Source organism: Callospermophilus lateralis, chromosome 4, assembly GCF_048772815.1.
Source record: "Callospermophilus lateralis isolate mCalLat2 chromosome 4, mCalLat2.hap1, whole genome shotgun sequence".
In the NCBI taxonomy this organism is placed as follows: Eukaryota; Metazoa; Chordata; class Mammalia; order Rodentia; family Sciuridae; genus Callospermophilus; species Callospermophilus lateralis.
This window is the reverse complement of record NC_135308.1, coordinates 64701741-64717248: the sequence shown is the minus strand read 5'-3', so window position 1 is coordinate 64717248 and position 15508 is coordinate 64701741. Positions and strand designations below refer to the sequence as shown.

Here is a 15508-nt window from a genome sequence, read left to right as displayed (position 1 = left end):
GTGCCTCATGCATGCCTGGCAAGCACTCTACCACTGAGCCGCAGCCCTGGCCCTCCCCTTCTCTCTTTAATGCATACTACTAGTCAAGTTTCCATCCCAGTGTTCTAGCAAAATTCTGCTTTTCAAGTCTCCAATTGCTTGAATGTAGCCAAAGCCAATGAACAATTCCTCATTCTATTCCACATGTGAGCAGTGTTTCACTCTAAGGTTCATGGTTTCCTCCTAGAAACCCCTCTGCTCTCTAAGCTTTTTTCTTTGCCCTTTGGTTGTCTCTTCTTGGCCATCATCCCCATCTCCCAATACTGGTGTGCTCCAGGACTCTGCCTCAGGTTCTCTTTAGTCTTCTTTTCTCACTGCTTGTCCAGGCTTAAGGATTAAAAACCAGCCCAGATTTATATGCCCAGCCATCCCAAATGCCAATTCCAACATCTCCAGTTGAATGTCTAATGGGCATCTTGAACTTGACCTCCTAAATTTCAATACCCAAGATTTCCCCATCTCATTCTTTTAGTGACTCTGGCTCAAACCTTGGACTCATCCTCATTTTCTGTCTTTCCCTACACAAATTAATCCCTCAGGAAGTACAACTGTCTGGGCAGCTTGTCACCACTTCCACTGCTACTATCCAGGTCTGAGCTACTAACCATTTCCTACCTGGATTTTGTGCCAGCCTCTCTCCTAAACCCCACTCTATATCTCCCTTTCTTCTTCAGTCTATTCTCAATCCAGTGTTCAAAGTTCCTTTTAAGCATCCTCTGCTCAAAATTATCCAATGGTTCCCAGTATTTCTCAAGGTAGAAGCCAAACATTTCACAGTGGATTCCAATGCCCTTAACAAGAAACACTGGCATCACTGGCAGGAAAATTCTTCATTATGTGGACCATCCTGAGCTCTACAGAATGTTTGACATGGCCCCTGTCACTAAATTCTAGTAGAGCAACTCCACCTCCCCCAAGTCCATCGGCCATTCTGACATCTCCTACACATTTCCAAACATGGCCTGGTGGATTTGGAAGTCCCAGTTGAGAATGATTACAAGATCTGCTCCACCCTTGCACACTTCCCTTCTCCCTACATCCCACACCAGTCTGATTTCACCTGAGGCTACTCTCTGCACTCCCAGGAACTGGAACAACCAAGCTGGTTCCCACTCTGGCCTTTGTGCAGGCTTTTCCCTCTGCCAGGAGACTTCTCCCCAGACATTGAAAACCTCCTATCTCTTCCTCTGGATTTTGCTCTGGTGTTAATCTTCCCAGTGTAGCCTTTCCAGGGTATCCTGTTGAAATCACAATTCTTATACTCCCAGACCCCCTTCTCGGCTCCAGAGCATTTATCCCATAAGATGCATTATAAGTTTTCATTATTTTGTTTATGTTTTGGTCTGCAAGCTTCTTGAAAGGATCTGGGAGATTTTTGTTCACTGCTATACTCCAGTGCCTAGAGTTGTAACTGGCCCAGTAAATACTCAATAAATATTTATTAAGCATAATGAATGAAGGAATGCATATGCCATTAAAATATATGCATATTCAGAGAAGGAAACCACCTTTTGCAAGAGCATCGGCTTATTTCTCAGATCAATTCAGGAAAACTCCCTGAAAGGGGGTGGGGTGTTAGGATTTGCTTCAGCTTTTTGTGAACAACATTATAATACTCTGAAGGTTTCCCCTACCTGAAGCCTGTGGACCACAGAGGAAGCACCAGGGAACAAAAGCAGGGTCATGGTTTTCAGTCTCTGAATCTCATTTCTACTGCAACTTACCCATGCCTGTAGCATGTCAGCAACTGGAGGGGCAATCTCCAAAGGAGCCCCTCAGTGTCTGCCTATCACCCAATCCCCTGACTCTCAGAAAAGCCCACCCAGAATGGTTACACAGAGCATGCCTTCCAAAACTCCCAGCAATGGAATACTTTGCAGCTATTAAAAAGAATGAGGCAGCTCTTTTTATACCGAATATGGAAGGATCACTAACATACTTTATTAGGGGGAGAAATCCAAGTGCAGAACAGCAGATAGTATACTACCATTTGTAAAAACACACACACACACACACACAGTTGTTTGACTGTACATCAAAAACCCCTCGAAAGAAATACATAAAAAAAAAATACTTAGAAAATGGGTAAGTGAGACACTTTTCATTGTAAACTCCTGCATCTTTTAAATCTTGCACTAGGTTCATGTGTTATCTATTTGAAAAGAGTAAATTCGATTTGAAAAAAGAACACAATCAGATTGGGGAAATGCAAAACAACAGGTCTGTGTGAAAAGTCCCAGCAATTTTGTAAAAATGAAAGTCACCTGTACACATAGAAATGGCAATTGACATCCCATTGTATAGGTGTCGGATAGATCTCCTGTGGCTGGGGCTGAGAAAGCCAGCAGGTTCCCAGCCAGCACAGCAAGCTGGGCAAGGTCCAGAGCTCAGATGGAGCTGGGGCTGAGGCAGGGCTTCCCTGTGCCCAGGCTGATCTGGCCACACCCTTTGGGCTGCAGACTTGCTGGTGGCACTGCGCTCTGAAAGAGCTGTCACTGAGGTGAGACAGAGCCACCCACAAAATCATGTGGAGCAGGAAGTGCTGGACTGGGTGTGCTCATCTGAGTGAAGATGGCAAGGGCTGGAGGGTGGGAAGGCGGCTAGGGAGGGAAGGATGACTATCTTCAGATGTTTGAGGGGCTGTCAAACTGAAGAGGGAGTCCTGTTCTGAGCCCTATGGAAGACAGTGGGAGTGAGGACAAGAACTCTACCCTCAAAAGGCATTTTCTGAGGCTGGCATGTGGCTCAATGGTAGAGAGTGATTGGGTAGAGAGTGATTGCCTAGATGCCCAAGGCTCTGGGGGCTCCATCCTCTCCAGTACCATTGAAAAAACAAACAAACAAACAAACAAAACACCTTTCTGGAGAGTTCTTGCCAGTGAAACAGTCCCCAAATAACAGCAAGTACCTTACTTTCAACCCTCACTATGCACATGACTTGCTTGACGCTTCATTGGCATTCCTTCTGAATTTTCGTAGCAATACCACAAGATGGGTACTATTCCTGGTACCCATTGTGGGGACAAGAAAACCGAAGCTGTCCCTGCTCAAGATCATAGAATTAGCGAATGAGTTAAGATTCAAACCCAGTGCCACACTTCCTGCTCCATCACAGGCTGGACCCAAAGATCCTTTAGAATTCTACAACTGAGCTACAAAATACATTTCAAAGACAAAAGGGCTGCGATTCTTTAGCAGAGGAGGTGTCTTGCGGGTACAAGAAGATCAGGAGAGGTGGATGCTGAAAAGCTGGACTCGGTAACACTCCTCATCCCTGACTTCCTTGGCCTCTCCCGCCTTAATTTCCCTTTTTCTCCAAAGGGAATCCATTCACATTAGCGAGGACTGAGGCCTAGGGAGGCCGGGCAAGAAGAGTGTCCAGTGTTCAGCCTTGAGCGCTGGGGCAGGCAGTGACGCGACACCGACACTCGTTTCTCTCCCCTCGGGAGCTCGGGGCGGTGCGCGGAGGCGGAGCGCGGGGAGGGGGCGCTCCCAGACGCCGTGGGCGGCCGGCGGCGCGTGCACGCCGGGCTGAGCGGGAGAGGGCCGCGGGGGTGGAGGAAGGTGACGAGACACAGCCAGACGCGGGAGCTGCACCGGGCAAGGGGGGGAGGCAGGGGCACCGGGCGAGTGCGCAGCGCCGGGACCGGGAAGCGGGCGGCGGCTGGAGCGCACAGGTGCTGCGCGTGGCTGGGACCGCACTTCCCGAGCGCGTGACTCAGCAGCGGGGGCGCGCGGGGTGGCAGGGGCGCGCGGCTTTCCTGCGCCTGGGGTGCCCGCCCCCGCCCCCGCGAGGGATTGCCGAGCGCTGCGGGGGAGGGGGCGCGTGGGCCGGGAGATCCCATCCTGCTTGTCAGCAGCTAGCCAGCCGCCCACACACCGAGATCCTGACTCGGCGCTCCCTCCCCAGCCAGCAGCCCCCAGGAGCGCGGCCAGAGGAGGAGGAAGGGCTTTCCCCTGGCTTGCCCAGCGACTGGGGCACGCGAAGCTGCAGAGGGGCCTGAGGGAGCGGGATCCCTGTCAGGTTGGGGAAGGAAAGAACAGGTTAGATCCGAACGCTGTTCTGCTGCCCCTGGTTGTACGCATTAATGACCAGAGGGAACCCAGTGGAAATTTCCGGGGTACTTGATAGCTGGAATCCTCTGCGGAATTCACTTTATCCTGCTAAAGGGCGCACGGGGGTCTACCACAATTTTTCCTGAAAGGGAGAGTGAATTCAGAGTCTCCCTCAGTCCCCCATCCTGGGCTTCCTTCCTATGGTTCTTGTCCTGTAGAAGGCATTTTTCTCTTGGGAGGGAGGCCCTCTCTGCTACAGCAACCTCCTAAAGGCTCTGCTTCACCAGACTTGAGGGTAGAGGGACTAGGAGAAGGAAAAATGATTGTCCCCTTGCGCAGAGAGAGGTTTGCTTGGGGGTCTGTGAGGAGGGCGAAGCATGAGAACCAGAGTCCTAGCTTCTGGATCAAAATCCAGATGCTTGAAAAGATAGCATCTACTTGTCTCTGGAAATTCCTTTGGTCTTCCCTGAGGGGCTCTTAGTAAGAAGCATCTAGAATGTCAAAGGTACCCGAAGTGCCAGTTTGGAAGCATCCAGGCCCATTACAGGATCTGTAAATATGAGGCTTGCTTGGCACTGGAAATACTGAAGCTAGGCCCAAGCAAGAAATTCCCTGCCACTTTGCAGATTTTTTTGTTTCTGTTGTTTTTAAATAATCATTGTGTTAAATTGATGCATTGAATGAAAATTGTGGTAGATTGGAATCATTCATCAAGGAAGAAATTGTGGAATTCCCTTGCCTCTCTGCCTGGGATAGGAGTACATTCCAGATTGAAGGCAGGCAGAATATTGCTTTGACCTGGCATGTCCAAAGCCTTGAGAAGTCACTAGCAGCAGGCCCTGGCCAAAGAAAACCACTTTGCAGATTTTTGTGCTTTCTGCTGCAGTGTACCTGAGCTTCCAAACACTACACCTCAGTAGAGAATCCCAGACCACACCAGCTGCAACCGCCCATCCTCCAGGCAGCCTTCTGCCTCTGGGCTCACTCTTCTGGAGCCTGGTTTGTGGGTTCCAAACAGTAGGGTACTGATAGCAGGATGGATGTGGACTGTAGACTCACCCCATTTTATAGGGAGGAGACAGACCCAGGAGAAACTGGATAGCAAGAGAGATGAAACATGTTGTGCAGAGAAGGAACCCAGAATCCTGACAGTGTGACCAGACTCTGCGTCATTGGAGATAGCAAGATAAAGCTATGCTGATCTTTGCTGGGAGGTTTACACAGCCTGTGGTGTGAGGTGAATTGTCATCCAACACCCCAGCCCAACTCAGCAACACACTCACCCATGCACGCCATATCCACTTAGTCTCAAACACATCCACACCATGCACACACCCACTCACCTTCCATCAAGATCCTGACTTGTCCTGAACAGGACTGGTACTGCGTCACAGAGAGGCCTGCAGCCTGGGTGCTGGCTATGTCGTGACCAGAATCCAGGTTGCTCTTTCTCTTATGTTTGTTTCTGTCTCTGTCTTTCTGTTTCTTTCTTCTTCTTCTTCTCTCTCTCTCTCTCTCTCTCTCTCTCTGCTGAGGATTGAATTCAGGGCTTTGCACATGCTAAGCACATGTTCTACCATGGACCCACACCCCAGCCCATTTCTTTCCTCCAGAAACAGGCTGTAATTCAGGCCTCCTTTCCCTCACATCCTCATAGACCCATTGTCCACTGCTTGTCCAACCTTCTGACAGGCTGTGTGTGTGTGTGTGTGTGTGTGTGTGTACACGCATGCACACACAAGTGTCATTGAGATAAAACATTAACTTTGTTCTTAATAAGCTTCCTAGGCTGAGAGATTGCTCAGAGGCTGGGGCAGAGGGAAAGGAGGGCTTTCTTGCTCACATGTAGGATTGTGTAGGATTCGGGTGGGTGTCATTAGTAGGGATGGGCAGTCCTCCATCCACCATCACCCCCTTACTTCCCTACCAATGTGAAGAGCTGAACCTCCAAGTTTCACACATGCAAGGAGCTGTGCTGTTGAGCTCAAGCACAACCTATTTCCTGGAGGAAGCTCCCTTCAGCAGAGCTCTTTCTCAACCCTGATACCATACCCTTCTCTCTCTCTCCATAATTCATGAGCCTGCCTGGGCCCCACACAACTATGAATTTATTTATTCAGTTAGTATTTATTAAGCACCCAGGTCTTGAGTTTGGCTCTCATCTCCCATTCTCCTCAGGCTCATGGACACCAACCCCTACCAACCCATACTTCCTATCTCAGCAAACCCCAAGAGTCCTGGGACATTTTACTATCAAAAACATTATGTTAAGATCCTAGAAAGAAGCAAACAAGCTCCACAATACCCCTTTATGTACTTGTTTTCTTGTGACTTTACACATGAATGAAGCTCATTGGAGAAGTATCCCTTCTATAGCCCAAATAACTTTTCTACAACCAGTTGGTGTGGGATGCCCGGTGTCCCTTTCCCTTCTTTGCCAAGGTCAAGCAAGACAATTCCAACTCTTTGCAAAATTTAGTGAAAATAAAGATACATTTAGACACTCAACAGCCTACCTCATGAACCCTTCAGCTCCTTATGAGCCTCCTGGCCTGGCCTATAGTCAACTAGTGCTGCTGTGTATCGCCTCTCACCAAGCCTTGCCCTGGGAAATGCCCAGATACATGCTTTCGTGCTGAAGTGTGAAAGACTGATAGGGATAAATGTTTTGTTTTTCTCCTGTCCTAGGAGAATTTGTGTTTTATTCAAGAAGATAACCTTGAAGTACTCAAAGCAATCTCTGACTGTGGAATTGGCAGCATAGGTGAGAAATTCTAGAAAGCAGAGGGACCTCTTTGGGTCCCCTAAGCCCCAATTACTAGCTGTAATTTTGGTCCAGCACACCCATGGAAGAGCCCTGACTAGCTCTTCTGGTTCATCTCTATGTAAGACCAAGAGAACTAGCTAAGTGTTAAAAGAAAGATAATCTGAGTTCTAAACCTAAGTCCTGCCACTAACTAGTTTAGAAGCACCAGTCACTGCCCTTTCAGGACCTTTTTTTTTTTTTTTTTTTTTTTCATTTGCTGAATGAGAAGTTTGGACCAGGTGGCCTTAAGGTTCCATCCAGGTCTGACATTTGCTTGACTCCCCAAAGGGGTTGGGGGACTCTGATCCAGCCTCTAAAGTCCCCAGTCTCTGTATATGGGCCCAGATGGAATGTTCTGAAGCCAGAGGCTAGGACCTTCTCTAGGCAGGGACTTGGACAGGCTGTGTCATGCCCTCTGTCCACAGCAGCCGGCCCGTGGGGGAGGATAGGTACCACTCAGCATATCATTGGTTACATAACCCTCCAGATTAGATATTGCAAGCAAAGAGCAACAGCAAAACAGCCCATCCTCCATCTTACCCAGGCCTCAACACACACACACACACACACACACACACACACACACACTCTCTCTCTCATACACACTCTAATAGTTTTTGCATAGTGGTCTTTAGCCATGACCACCATGGGTAGAATTTTTGAAGCCTGCCTTATCTTTTCCCCCTAGAATATATCTCATTGAAGAAAAGTCTTTAAGAGAAGACTCTTACCCTTTAGGCCTGACCAAATAAAGTAGGATCCTTAGCCCCCTCATTACCATCCAGAGCACTCACAACAACACATCAGGCTTCTTTTCTCTGTCCCTCCCTGCTTTCCTCTGCTTTCTGACCTCAGAATGCTGCAAAAAAGCAGCTTTACCTTTAATCCCTTAGAAGGAAACAATTTGGAGAAATGGATTCAGCTTTCTTTCTGTGGAAGTGGGAGATGCTTTCTGGGTTCAGCCTCCATTCCCTTCACTCATCACTTTTGTCCTTGACAGGTCAGTGGGAAACAGGGTAGCGGTCCCTCTTATCACCATATGGCATTAGTACTAACTCATATCTGTTGGTGTTTTTAAGAGAAGAACAAATAACCTTAAAATGCAACAAAAAATATTTCAGTTAAGCTTAAAAGACGCCTTTCCCAGCTATGAAGATGTGTATGGATCACTAAGGGGTGGTGGATTTGTCCTGCCTGGCTGCTTTTCAAGCTAAGCTCAGCATTCATGCCTCTGAATAAGTTTTGGTGCCCATTGTGCAGAGGCAGAATAAATGAGAAAGAGGCACATGTGAAAAGGTGGCCTGGCAGAATAGAAAGAATCTTGAATGTGGATTCCACTCTAGTGCTGCTGTCTGCCATCAGATGAGCCTCCTATCTTTTCTGGGTCCTGCTTTCTTTATGTCAAAATACTGGCATGTGGAGGGGAGGGGGGATAGTAGGGGATAGGAATGGTAGCAGAACACAACAGTCACTAATATGCCATTATGTAAAAATGTGAGTGTGTAACCGAGGTGATTCTGCAATTTGTATTTGGGGTAAAAATGGGAATTCATAACCCAATCGAGTCAAATGTATGAAAGATGATATATCATGAGCTCTGTAATGTTTTGAACAATCAATAAAAAAAAATACTGGCATGTATCGAGCACTTACTATGTGCTCAGAACAGTGCTAGAAAGTGATAATATCAAATTTTTGAACTTTAAAACAATCCTTTAAGGTAGATATTATTTTTCATTTTATATATTTAAAAAACAAGCTTAAAGGAAGGCAATAATGAATGTAAGGACTCACAGCTGGTAGATGGTGAAACACAATTCTTCCCCAGGTGTGTCTTTCCCAAAGCTCATGTTCTGACACTCTAGATCTTGAACATTCTGTGACTCTATGATTTCCAGAATCTCCTTTCAGTCAAAAAGTCCAGCTTCTTCCTCACCTTACTCCTGATTCCCTTTATTTTGGTTAATGCCCTCATCACTTGAAATGAAGATGACCATCCCTTTGCTCCATGGAAACAAGAAACCCTTTGCCACTTCTGTGGGAACCTTTTCCAGAAGCAGAGGAAGAAGTTGCTGCAATGGCCCAAACCTTGGAAATCCTGCCAGATGGCCTCACATTTGGGAATCTGCCAGCTGCAAAATGAAAGTGTCCCCTAACTAAACTGCTGCTACCCTGTGTCCAGAGCTGCCAAGAATATGTTTGAACCCCAGTGGGAAAAAATGTTTGGGCTCCCCAATAAGAACAGTTAGTCTAAAAATCTTTACATGGGATTTAAATTCAAGAGTTGCGCCTCTTGCCAGACCCTGGCTCAGCTGTTTGGCCCAGCTTGCTCCTCCTTTTTCATATCACCCTCATTTTCTTTCCTTTTCCACCCAGGCCTGACCCCATCTGCCCCCCACCTTTTTTTCTTTTTTATTTCTTTTTTTTTAATGTATTAAAGTTGTTTTAATGTTTTAATACTAGAACTTTCCTATTTTATATTAGTGCTACTGTTACAGACAGCTATTAAACCATAGAACATACTTCACCTCCACCTTTTTTTTTCTTTTTGCATAAGTGACCTTTGAAACTCAGGCTGCACAGATAGATATTTGCTGAATCAGCAGGACCAATTGCTATTCCTCTCTCTTGATTTTGGGCCAAGGGGAAAATGTGCCAGGATGTCTTCGTAAGGCCCTGTGGTGTTGACTGTGTGAGTCTGGGAAGGGCCTGAGAGTGTGGAAGGAGAGAGATGCGGTGGAGCAAGGCACAGGGATTTCCCAGGGGCAAAGAAATGACCTGTTTTTCTAAAATTGTGTTCCTTTTGGATGAAGGGAAGGTAAGAACAACATTCCAGGACCTTGGAAAGGTAGGGGACATCACATTCACTCTGCACCAGCTTCCAGGAATGAGCAAAAAGACACATACTCCCTCTTCTCAATGAGCCTTCATTCTGGCCCTATTTTCCAACTTATTGAATAGGAGTCCTCTCCCTTGTGAGGGTAGGAGAAGACAAAAAAGGATAAGCAGATTGGTGAGGCTTGGCTGTATAATGCTTCCTCAGGCCTTTTAGACACAAGATAGATTCCCTGTGTGCTGAGGCTTTCCAGGTCAGGAGGGTACGAAAGGAGTGGGGCTGTACCATCAGAGGATGGAATGATATTCACGTGCAATGCAGACATCTCTAGGATTTGAATCATCCTGGTTGTTTCCTTTCTGGTTATCCTTGACTTTTACTATTTCCTGACATGAATCCTTTCTTAAATCCAACCAAGAATTCTCTGGCTCTGAACCTAATATGTATACAACTTTCTTATCTGGTGCTGTTCTGATAGAAGGTAGCTTTAGATCACTGCAATATGCTTACACTTGTTTAAATGTTTCCAGATATGTGTCTCATGTGGGTTGAGCAAGGACCACCTGCTTCTTTCCTATTTTTCTACAGCACAGAGTGAAGGGTTTTGAATGGACTGGATACATGATACATTTAGTTGGCTGACTGATAGACCTTCACACTTTCTTAATAGCTTCCAGGATGGACCAGACAGGAACTGCCATCATCAAGCAGACAGGAGCTGCCATCTTCAAGCAGACCTCACTCAATAACAACAGAAACACCTGCTGTTCATGTCTTAGAAAACTCAGGCTAAAAACTACATCCAGCTAAAAGCAAGAGCTCTTTTAGCCATCCCCAGCCTCCAGCCAGCATTAGACCAAGGAGCTCCAAAGATGACTCAAGATTTATTTCATGCATGGATGGGGGTGTATCTCAGTGATAGAGCACTTGCCTAGCTTGTGCAAGGCCCCAGGTGGCATTCCCAGCATCAGAAAAAAATAGATTTATTTCATGATTAAAGGATAAGTGCAGAGAGGAAAGAGACGAACCTGTGTAGCTTAAGTGAAAGTGAAGGATAGAAGGAAGCAAAGGAGAGAGAAAGAATTTAAGGGAAAGAGAAGAAAAAGGGAAACAATAAGGAAGAAAAATAGAAGAGAGAAAAGAGGAAAGTAAGAGGAAGGATATAAAAGGAAGACAAAGGAGGAAGAAAGAAGACAGGAATTATTAAGCTAAGCCATTCAGACTTTGCAGCCACATTGAGATAGGGAGCTTAGAGTAAAAACTGAATTTGAAGTATAATATAAGAATCTTATCTAACTTCCAGTAATCACCTGCCTATGGGTGTGGAGACACAGGCAAGTGCTGGTATCCATACTGTAGATGCATGATCAAGTAGGTAGGCAATTTTGCTTAAACAGAGAAGCTGTGGTCACACTGAAGCCAGCAGCTTTAGATAGGGTCATGTGCTTCCATGGCAAGGGGACTTTGCCAGGTCAGGCTGAGGCCTGGCTCCAACCAGGAAAGAGATAATAGTCAGTTCCGTAGATGCTGTGAGCCTTGATTGAAAAAATAAAGAGGAGAAAGCTATGTTTGCTGCTTTCATTAAGAAGCATAAGCAGTGGGGGCCAGAGCTTAGCAAGAGTTGAGAAGCATGCAGAGAAAGAATTTTAACCCCTTGAGGATTTTTCTTTCATAATATTTCTAGGCTCACACACCTCCACATAATTTCTTCCTTAGTCTGACCTCCAATGCCACCCACTTTGTGTGTCTCTCAGTTGAAGGAGGGAGAGAAGGCAGGTCACATGTTAATGTAGACCAGGTGGCAATTAAATGATTCATTATTTTGTAGTCACAGGTTTTCCAGGGTTTCTGCCTCTCCTGGAATTGAGCAAGAAAGGGAGTTAAGGGGATAACTTCAAACTCTGTGCTGAAATAATGCATCTAACACAGAAACCACCCTCTCTTCAGTCTCCATGCTCAGAACACATTCTTGCTATATAATGAGGCATAGAGGAATGAGAAAATATTTACAGCGAAATTATGATCCAGAGTCCTCTCTGTGATCTCTTCTTCCTGCTTCAGCATGCTTATAGAGAACTGATTCATCAGGGAGCTCCCTGGAGAAACACCAGCCAGAGGGTTTTTGGTTCTGCTCTTCTCCCTACCTCACCCTATCCGTGGAGATCTCTCCCTGCCCGCTGCTCCATCTAGCCCTGCACTCTAGAGAGGGGTGTGAGGAGGTCAAACATCCAGAATGGGGACCAAACACATAGTTAGCAATGGTGATTCCTTCCCAAGGTTCTAAGGGAAATTTGGGTTGACATCAAGCACAACAGTGGGAAAAGAAACAGGTGGTCTAAAAATCATCCCACCAGCCAAGATGTAAATGGTTTCACATCTAGGGGAAGAGAGTTGCAGGGAGGAGGTAATGCAGGCATATCCCTCTTCTCTAAGTCTCTGGGTACTGAGGCCTGGGGACAAGAGGCAGAGCTTGAAGCTCTGGAGAAAGTAAAGAGCTATTGGTGTTATTAACCTCTTAGTGTCTAGTACAACTTTCTAAATGAAAGATTTTCAATAACTTCTACTCTCCTCCATCATGCTAATTATTTCTTATTTTTGTTCCGCTCTCTTGAGAAGCAAAAGCAGGGCAGAGGAGAAGGAAAGATAAGAACATCACATGGTATTGACATGTGAGACTGGATAGGAAGCCAGGTAAATTCTAAGTCCCTGGCTTCCATGAAGGAGCATCTGGACATAAGGTGTGAGCTCTCTAGACCACTGTGGGGGCCTCAGAAAAAGTCTTTATGCAAGAAAAAGATATGTCATCAACCCTTCTTGCTCACACAGTCTCCTGAAGAGATGCAAAGAAAGTGGGGGTGCAGTGGGAGAGAAGGGAGACCCCAAATGTCATGAAGAGATGAATCAGGTGAAGAATTAATTATCAGGAAGCTGTGGTTGCCTCTAAAGAGATGGAGTGGAATAATTCATTTTCCTATATTTGGGGGAAAGGCTGCATAATACCTTGGGAAATTTTTGCCTTTTGCTGAGCCATGGGAATTGAGGAAAAACTGACTTTCTGCTTTTTATTTCAGATAAAGAAAGAAAAACCATGAAACTGAGAGGATAAGTGGGCCATTGAGTGAGTTGAAGAAGAAAGTTGTTATTTTCTTGGGGCTTGAATCAAATACTTCAGATCTGTCAAGCCGAATCATTCTAGATCTTTACTCCTTAGATCCCATGATTCTGATCAAATGTATCTTCTGAACTAACATGTCCTGACCCACCTCCTCTAATTTTGCAGCAGTTGGGCCAACAAAATGAGGGGGTTTTGTGTTGGAAGAATGCTGGGAAGAAAATGAGTTTTTAAGGAATACAGTGAATTTTCACAAGTATCCTCCAGAAATAAAGCACCCTTGAGACTGAATGAGGGTAAGATTCCTAGGCCTCCTTCCACCTTCCCCCACTCCCAATTCCCTCCATTCCTTTAGTATCATCATCATCCGGGCCAGGTGCTGACCAGGTACTGATTTCCCCAGGGCTGTTCTTCCATGCAGTTCTTTCATCATCTGTTTAATCAGAGAGGGAAAGCTGATGTGATCACAGATTTCCTGATACTGAGGAGAAGATATTTTAGCTCCCCTTCATCTTTTCTTCCCACATTCCTAGTTCATGGATCTCATGAGTGAAAAAAGCTTGAGGTCCTAGAACCCCGCTGGCAATGGTACCATTCTCTTGGTACCCAAGGTGAGACTCCAGTTATCAGCAAATAACCAAGGGGAAATAAGGTTTGAAATCATTAGATATAACGGATTTAAAGAGGCCGCATTATATCCACATAACTACTGTTTTCCAGCTGTCTCCCTCATCATTGTTCCCTTTCCACAACTGCCGACCACTTTTCACAGATATCCTCCTTGAATCAGAGGAAAATTTTGTAACGAGACTGAATCCCCAAGCTATATCAAGAGTCCTTCATTGGCTTGGTGAGTTGTTTCCTTGCACTCTTTTGGCTCTGCAGGGATTTGGAAGAAAGGTGGCCACTCAGATGAGAGCAGAGTAAGCTTCCCTAAATGAGCCACTCCTGGCTTTGACTCCCACTGCATCAGTTAAAGAGCCATCTCGCTCCTCTGGGAAATGCTTTCTCCTACCCTTTATCTCCCCCTGTCTTCAGATCCCTTCTCTTTTCACATCACTCCTGCCTTTCAGCTTTACCTCTACCTCCTGAATTCCTCTCTATTCCAATGCTACTCCATCTGGACCCCATCCCTTTTAAAGCTCTTAAGAAGCCTCTTGGTCAAACCTTTGTGGTTTTTAAAAAAAAATATTTCACTTTGTTTAAATAATTTTTGAACCCGAACTCTCAATTTTTTTTCCTAACTTAAATCCTTCGATGGTTCTCTTTTCTTCAGTTTAATCTTCACCACAACCTCCTCCCACTTTTGTCCCTTTTAAGCCCTCCAGTTCCCAACAGCCCAATCACTTAAAATCCATTTCTTTGCTTCTTTGCCCCCAAGACAGTCTGAATAACCCTTTTGCTCCAATATCCATAAAACCTCAAACACTGATATCCCTTCCTTCTTTTCCCCAAATCTCCTTGACACGCTTCTACCCCCAAGGCAGCTTCTCATTCCTTCAGTTCACATTACCCTAGTCCTTCAGACTCTTGCGTGTATCCGATTTCCCCCCTGTCTCCTCACACCCACTTGCTTCTCCTCCCAACAGTCCCCATCTCTTCCCCACTCACTCGGGTCTCCTGCTCAGGACGCCCTTGCCGAGGGCGGCGGGGGATTTGTGCTGAAGGAGGGCTCCGGCGGCAGCGCAACAATTCGGGGGACGCTCCTTCTCCTTGTCAGCGACGGCCCCAAGTGTCACCGGGTGCTGGTGGGGTGATTGGGGTGAGTGAGCCCTACTGCTGGGGCCCGGTTGGGGCTGCACCAGAAGCTGTCCGTGGTGCTGAAGCTGTGGCTGCTCGGGCGCGGACTGTGGTGTGGCGGATTGGAGCTGTCCGTGGTTCTGGAGCGGTTCCTGGGCCGCGGCGGGAGCGGTGGCCGGGGGAGCCGGCAACGGGGCTGACGATGGGGGGACGAGCCCAGGCGGAGGCTGCGCTTGTAGCAGCTGCTGGTGCTCCCACAGGCTGCGGTTCTCGGCGCTTAGCTCGTCCAGACGCCGCTCCAGCTCGTCGATGCGCTGGCGCTGGGTGTGGATGAGACTCTGCTGGTTCTGCACGATGGCCGTGAGCTCCTTGAGGTAGAGCACAGCGCGCACCGGATTCTCCAGCAGGCTCTCCATGCCGCCCGCCGCCGCCTGCGCCCTGCCAGCGCCTCGGCAGGCGGCGGAGAGCGCGAGGGCGCGCAGGAGCCGAGCAGCCCCAGCGGTCGGCTCGCCTCCCTCTCAGGCGGGCCCGGCCTCCCTCCCCTGCCTGCCGCCGGCGCCGCGTCACCGCCACACAGACATTCACACACGCACCAAGGGGCGGGACCGAGGCGCCAGGACCCACCCACCCTCTCACGTCTTGGCTGGGTGAGGAAGCTCTCATCCCGCAGGGCAGAGAGGTGCGTGTGTGTGGCCCCAGGGGTGGGGGCAGGGGTGGGGGAGCGGAACGAACGAAGGGGACCCGAGATGGACGAGGTAAATCCGACTGGCGAGGAAGGGAAAGCGAGAGAAACCCAAAGCAGAGGTACTGGGACAGTGCAGCGGGGCTGGTAAAAGAAACAGTTAAGAAAAGGAAGAGGCTGGGAGAACGAGGAAACTGAAAAGAGGGGACAAGGGCAAAATAGAAAGAAATACACTAA

General features: G+C 47.3%; 1 protein-coding gene across 1 annotated transcript in view; it reads right to left on the bottom strand.

Moving 5' to 3' along the window:
* The window catches only part of Iqsec3 (IQ motif and Sec7 domain ArfGEF 3), a 104893-nt gene extending 89888 nt beyond the window's left edge, over positions 1 to 15005 (bottom strand). Inside the window, exon 1 of the mRNA XM_077109217.1 lies at positions 14461 to 15005. Within this exon, the coding sequence (XP_076965332.1) occupies positions 14461 to 15005 (545 nt within the window). The remainder of the gene's footprint in view (positions 1 to 14460) is intronic.
* Between the last annotated feature and the right edge of the window lie 503 nt (positions 15006 to 15508).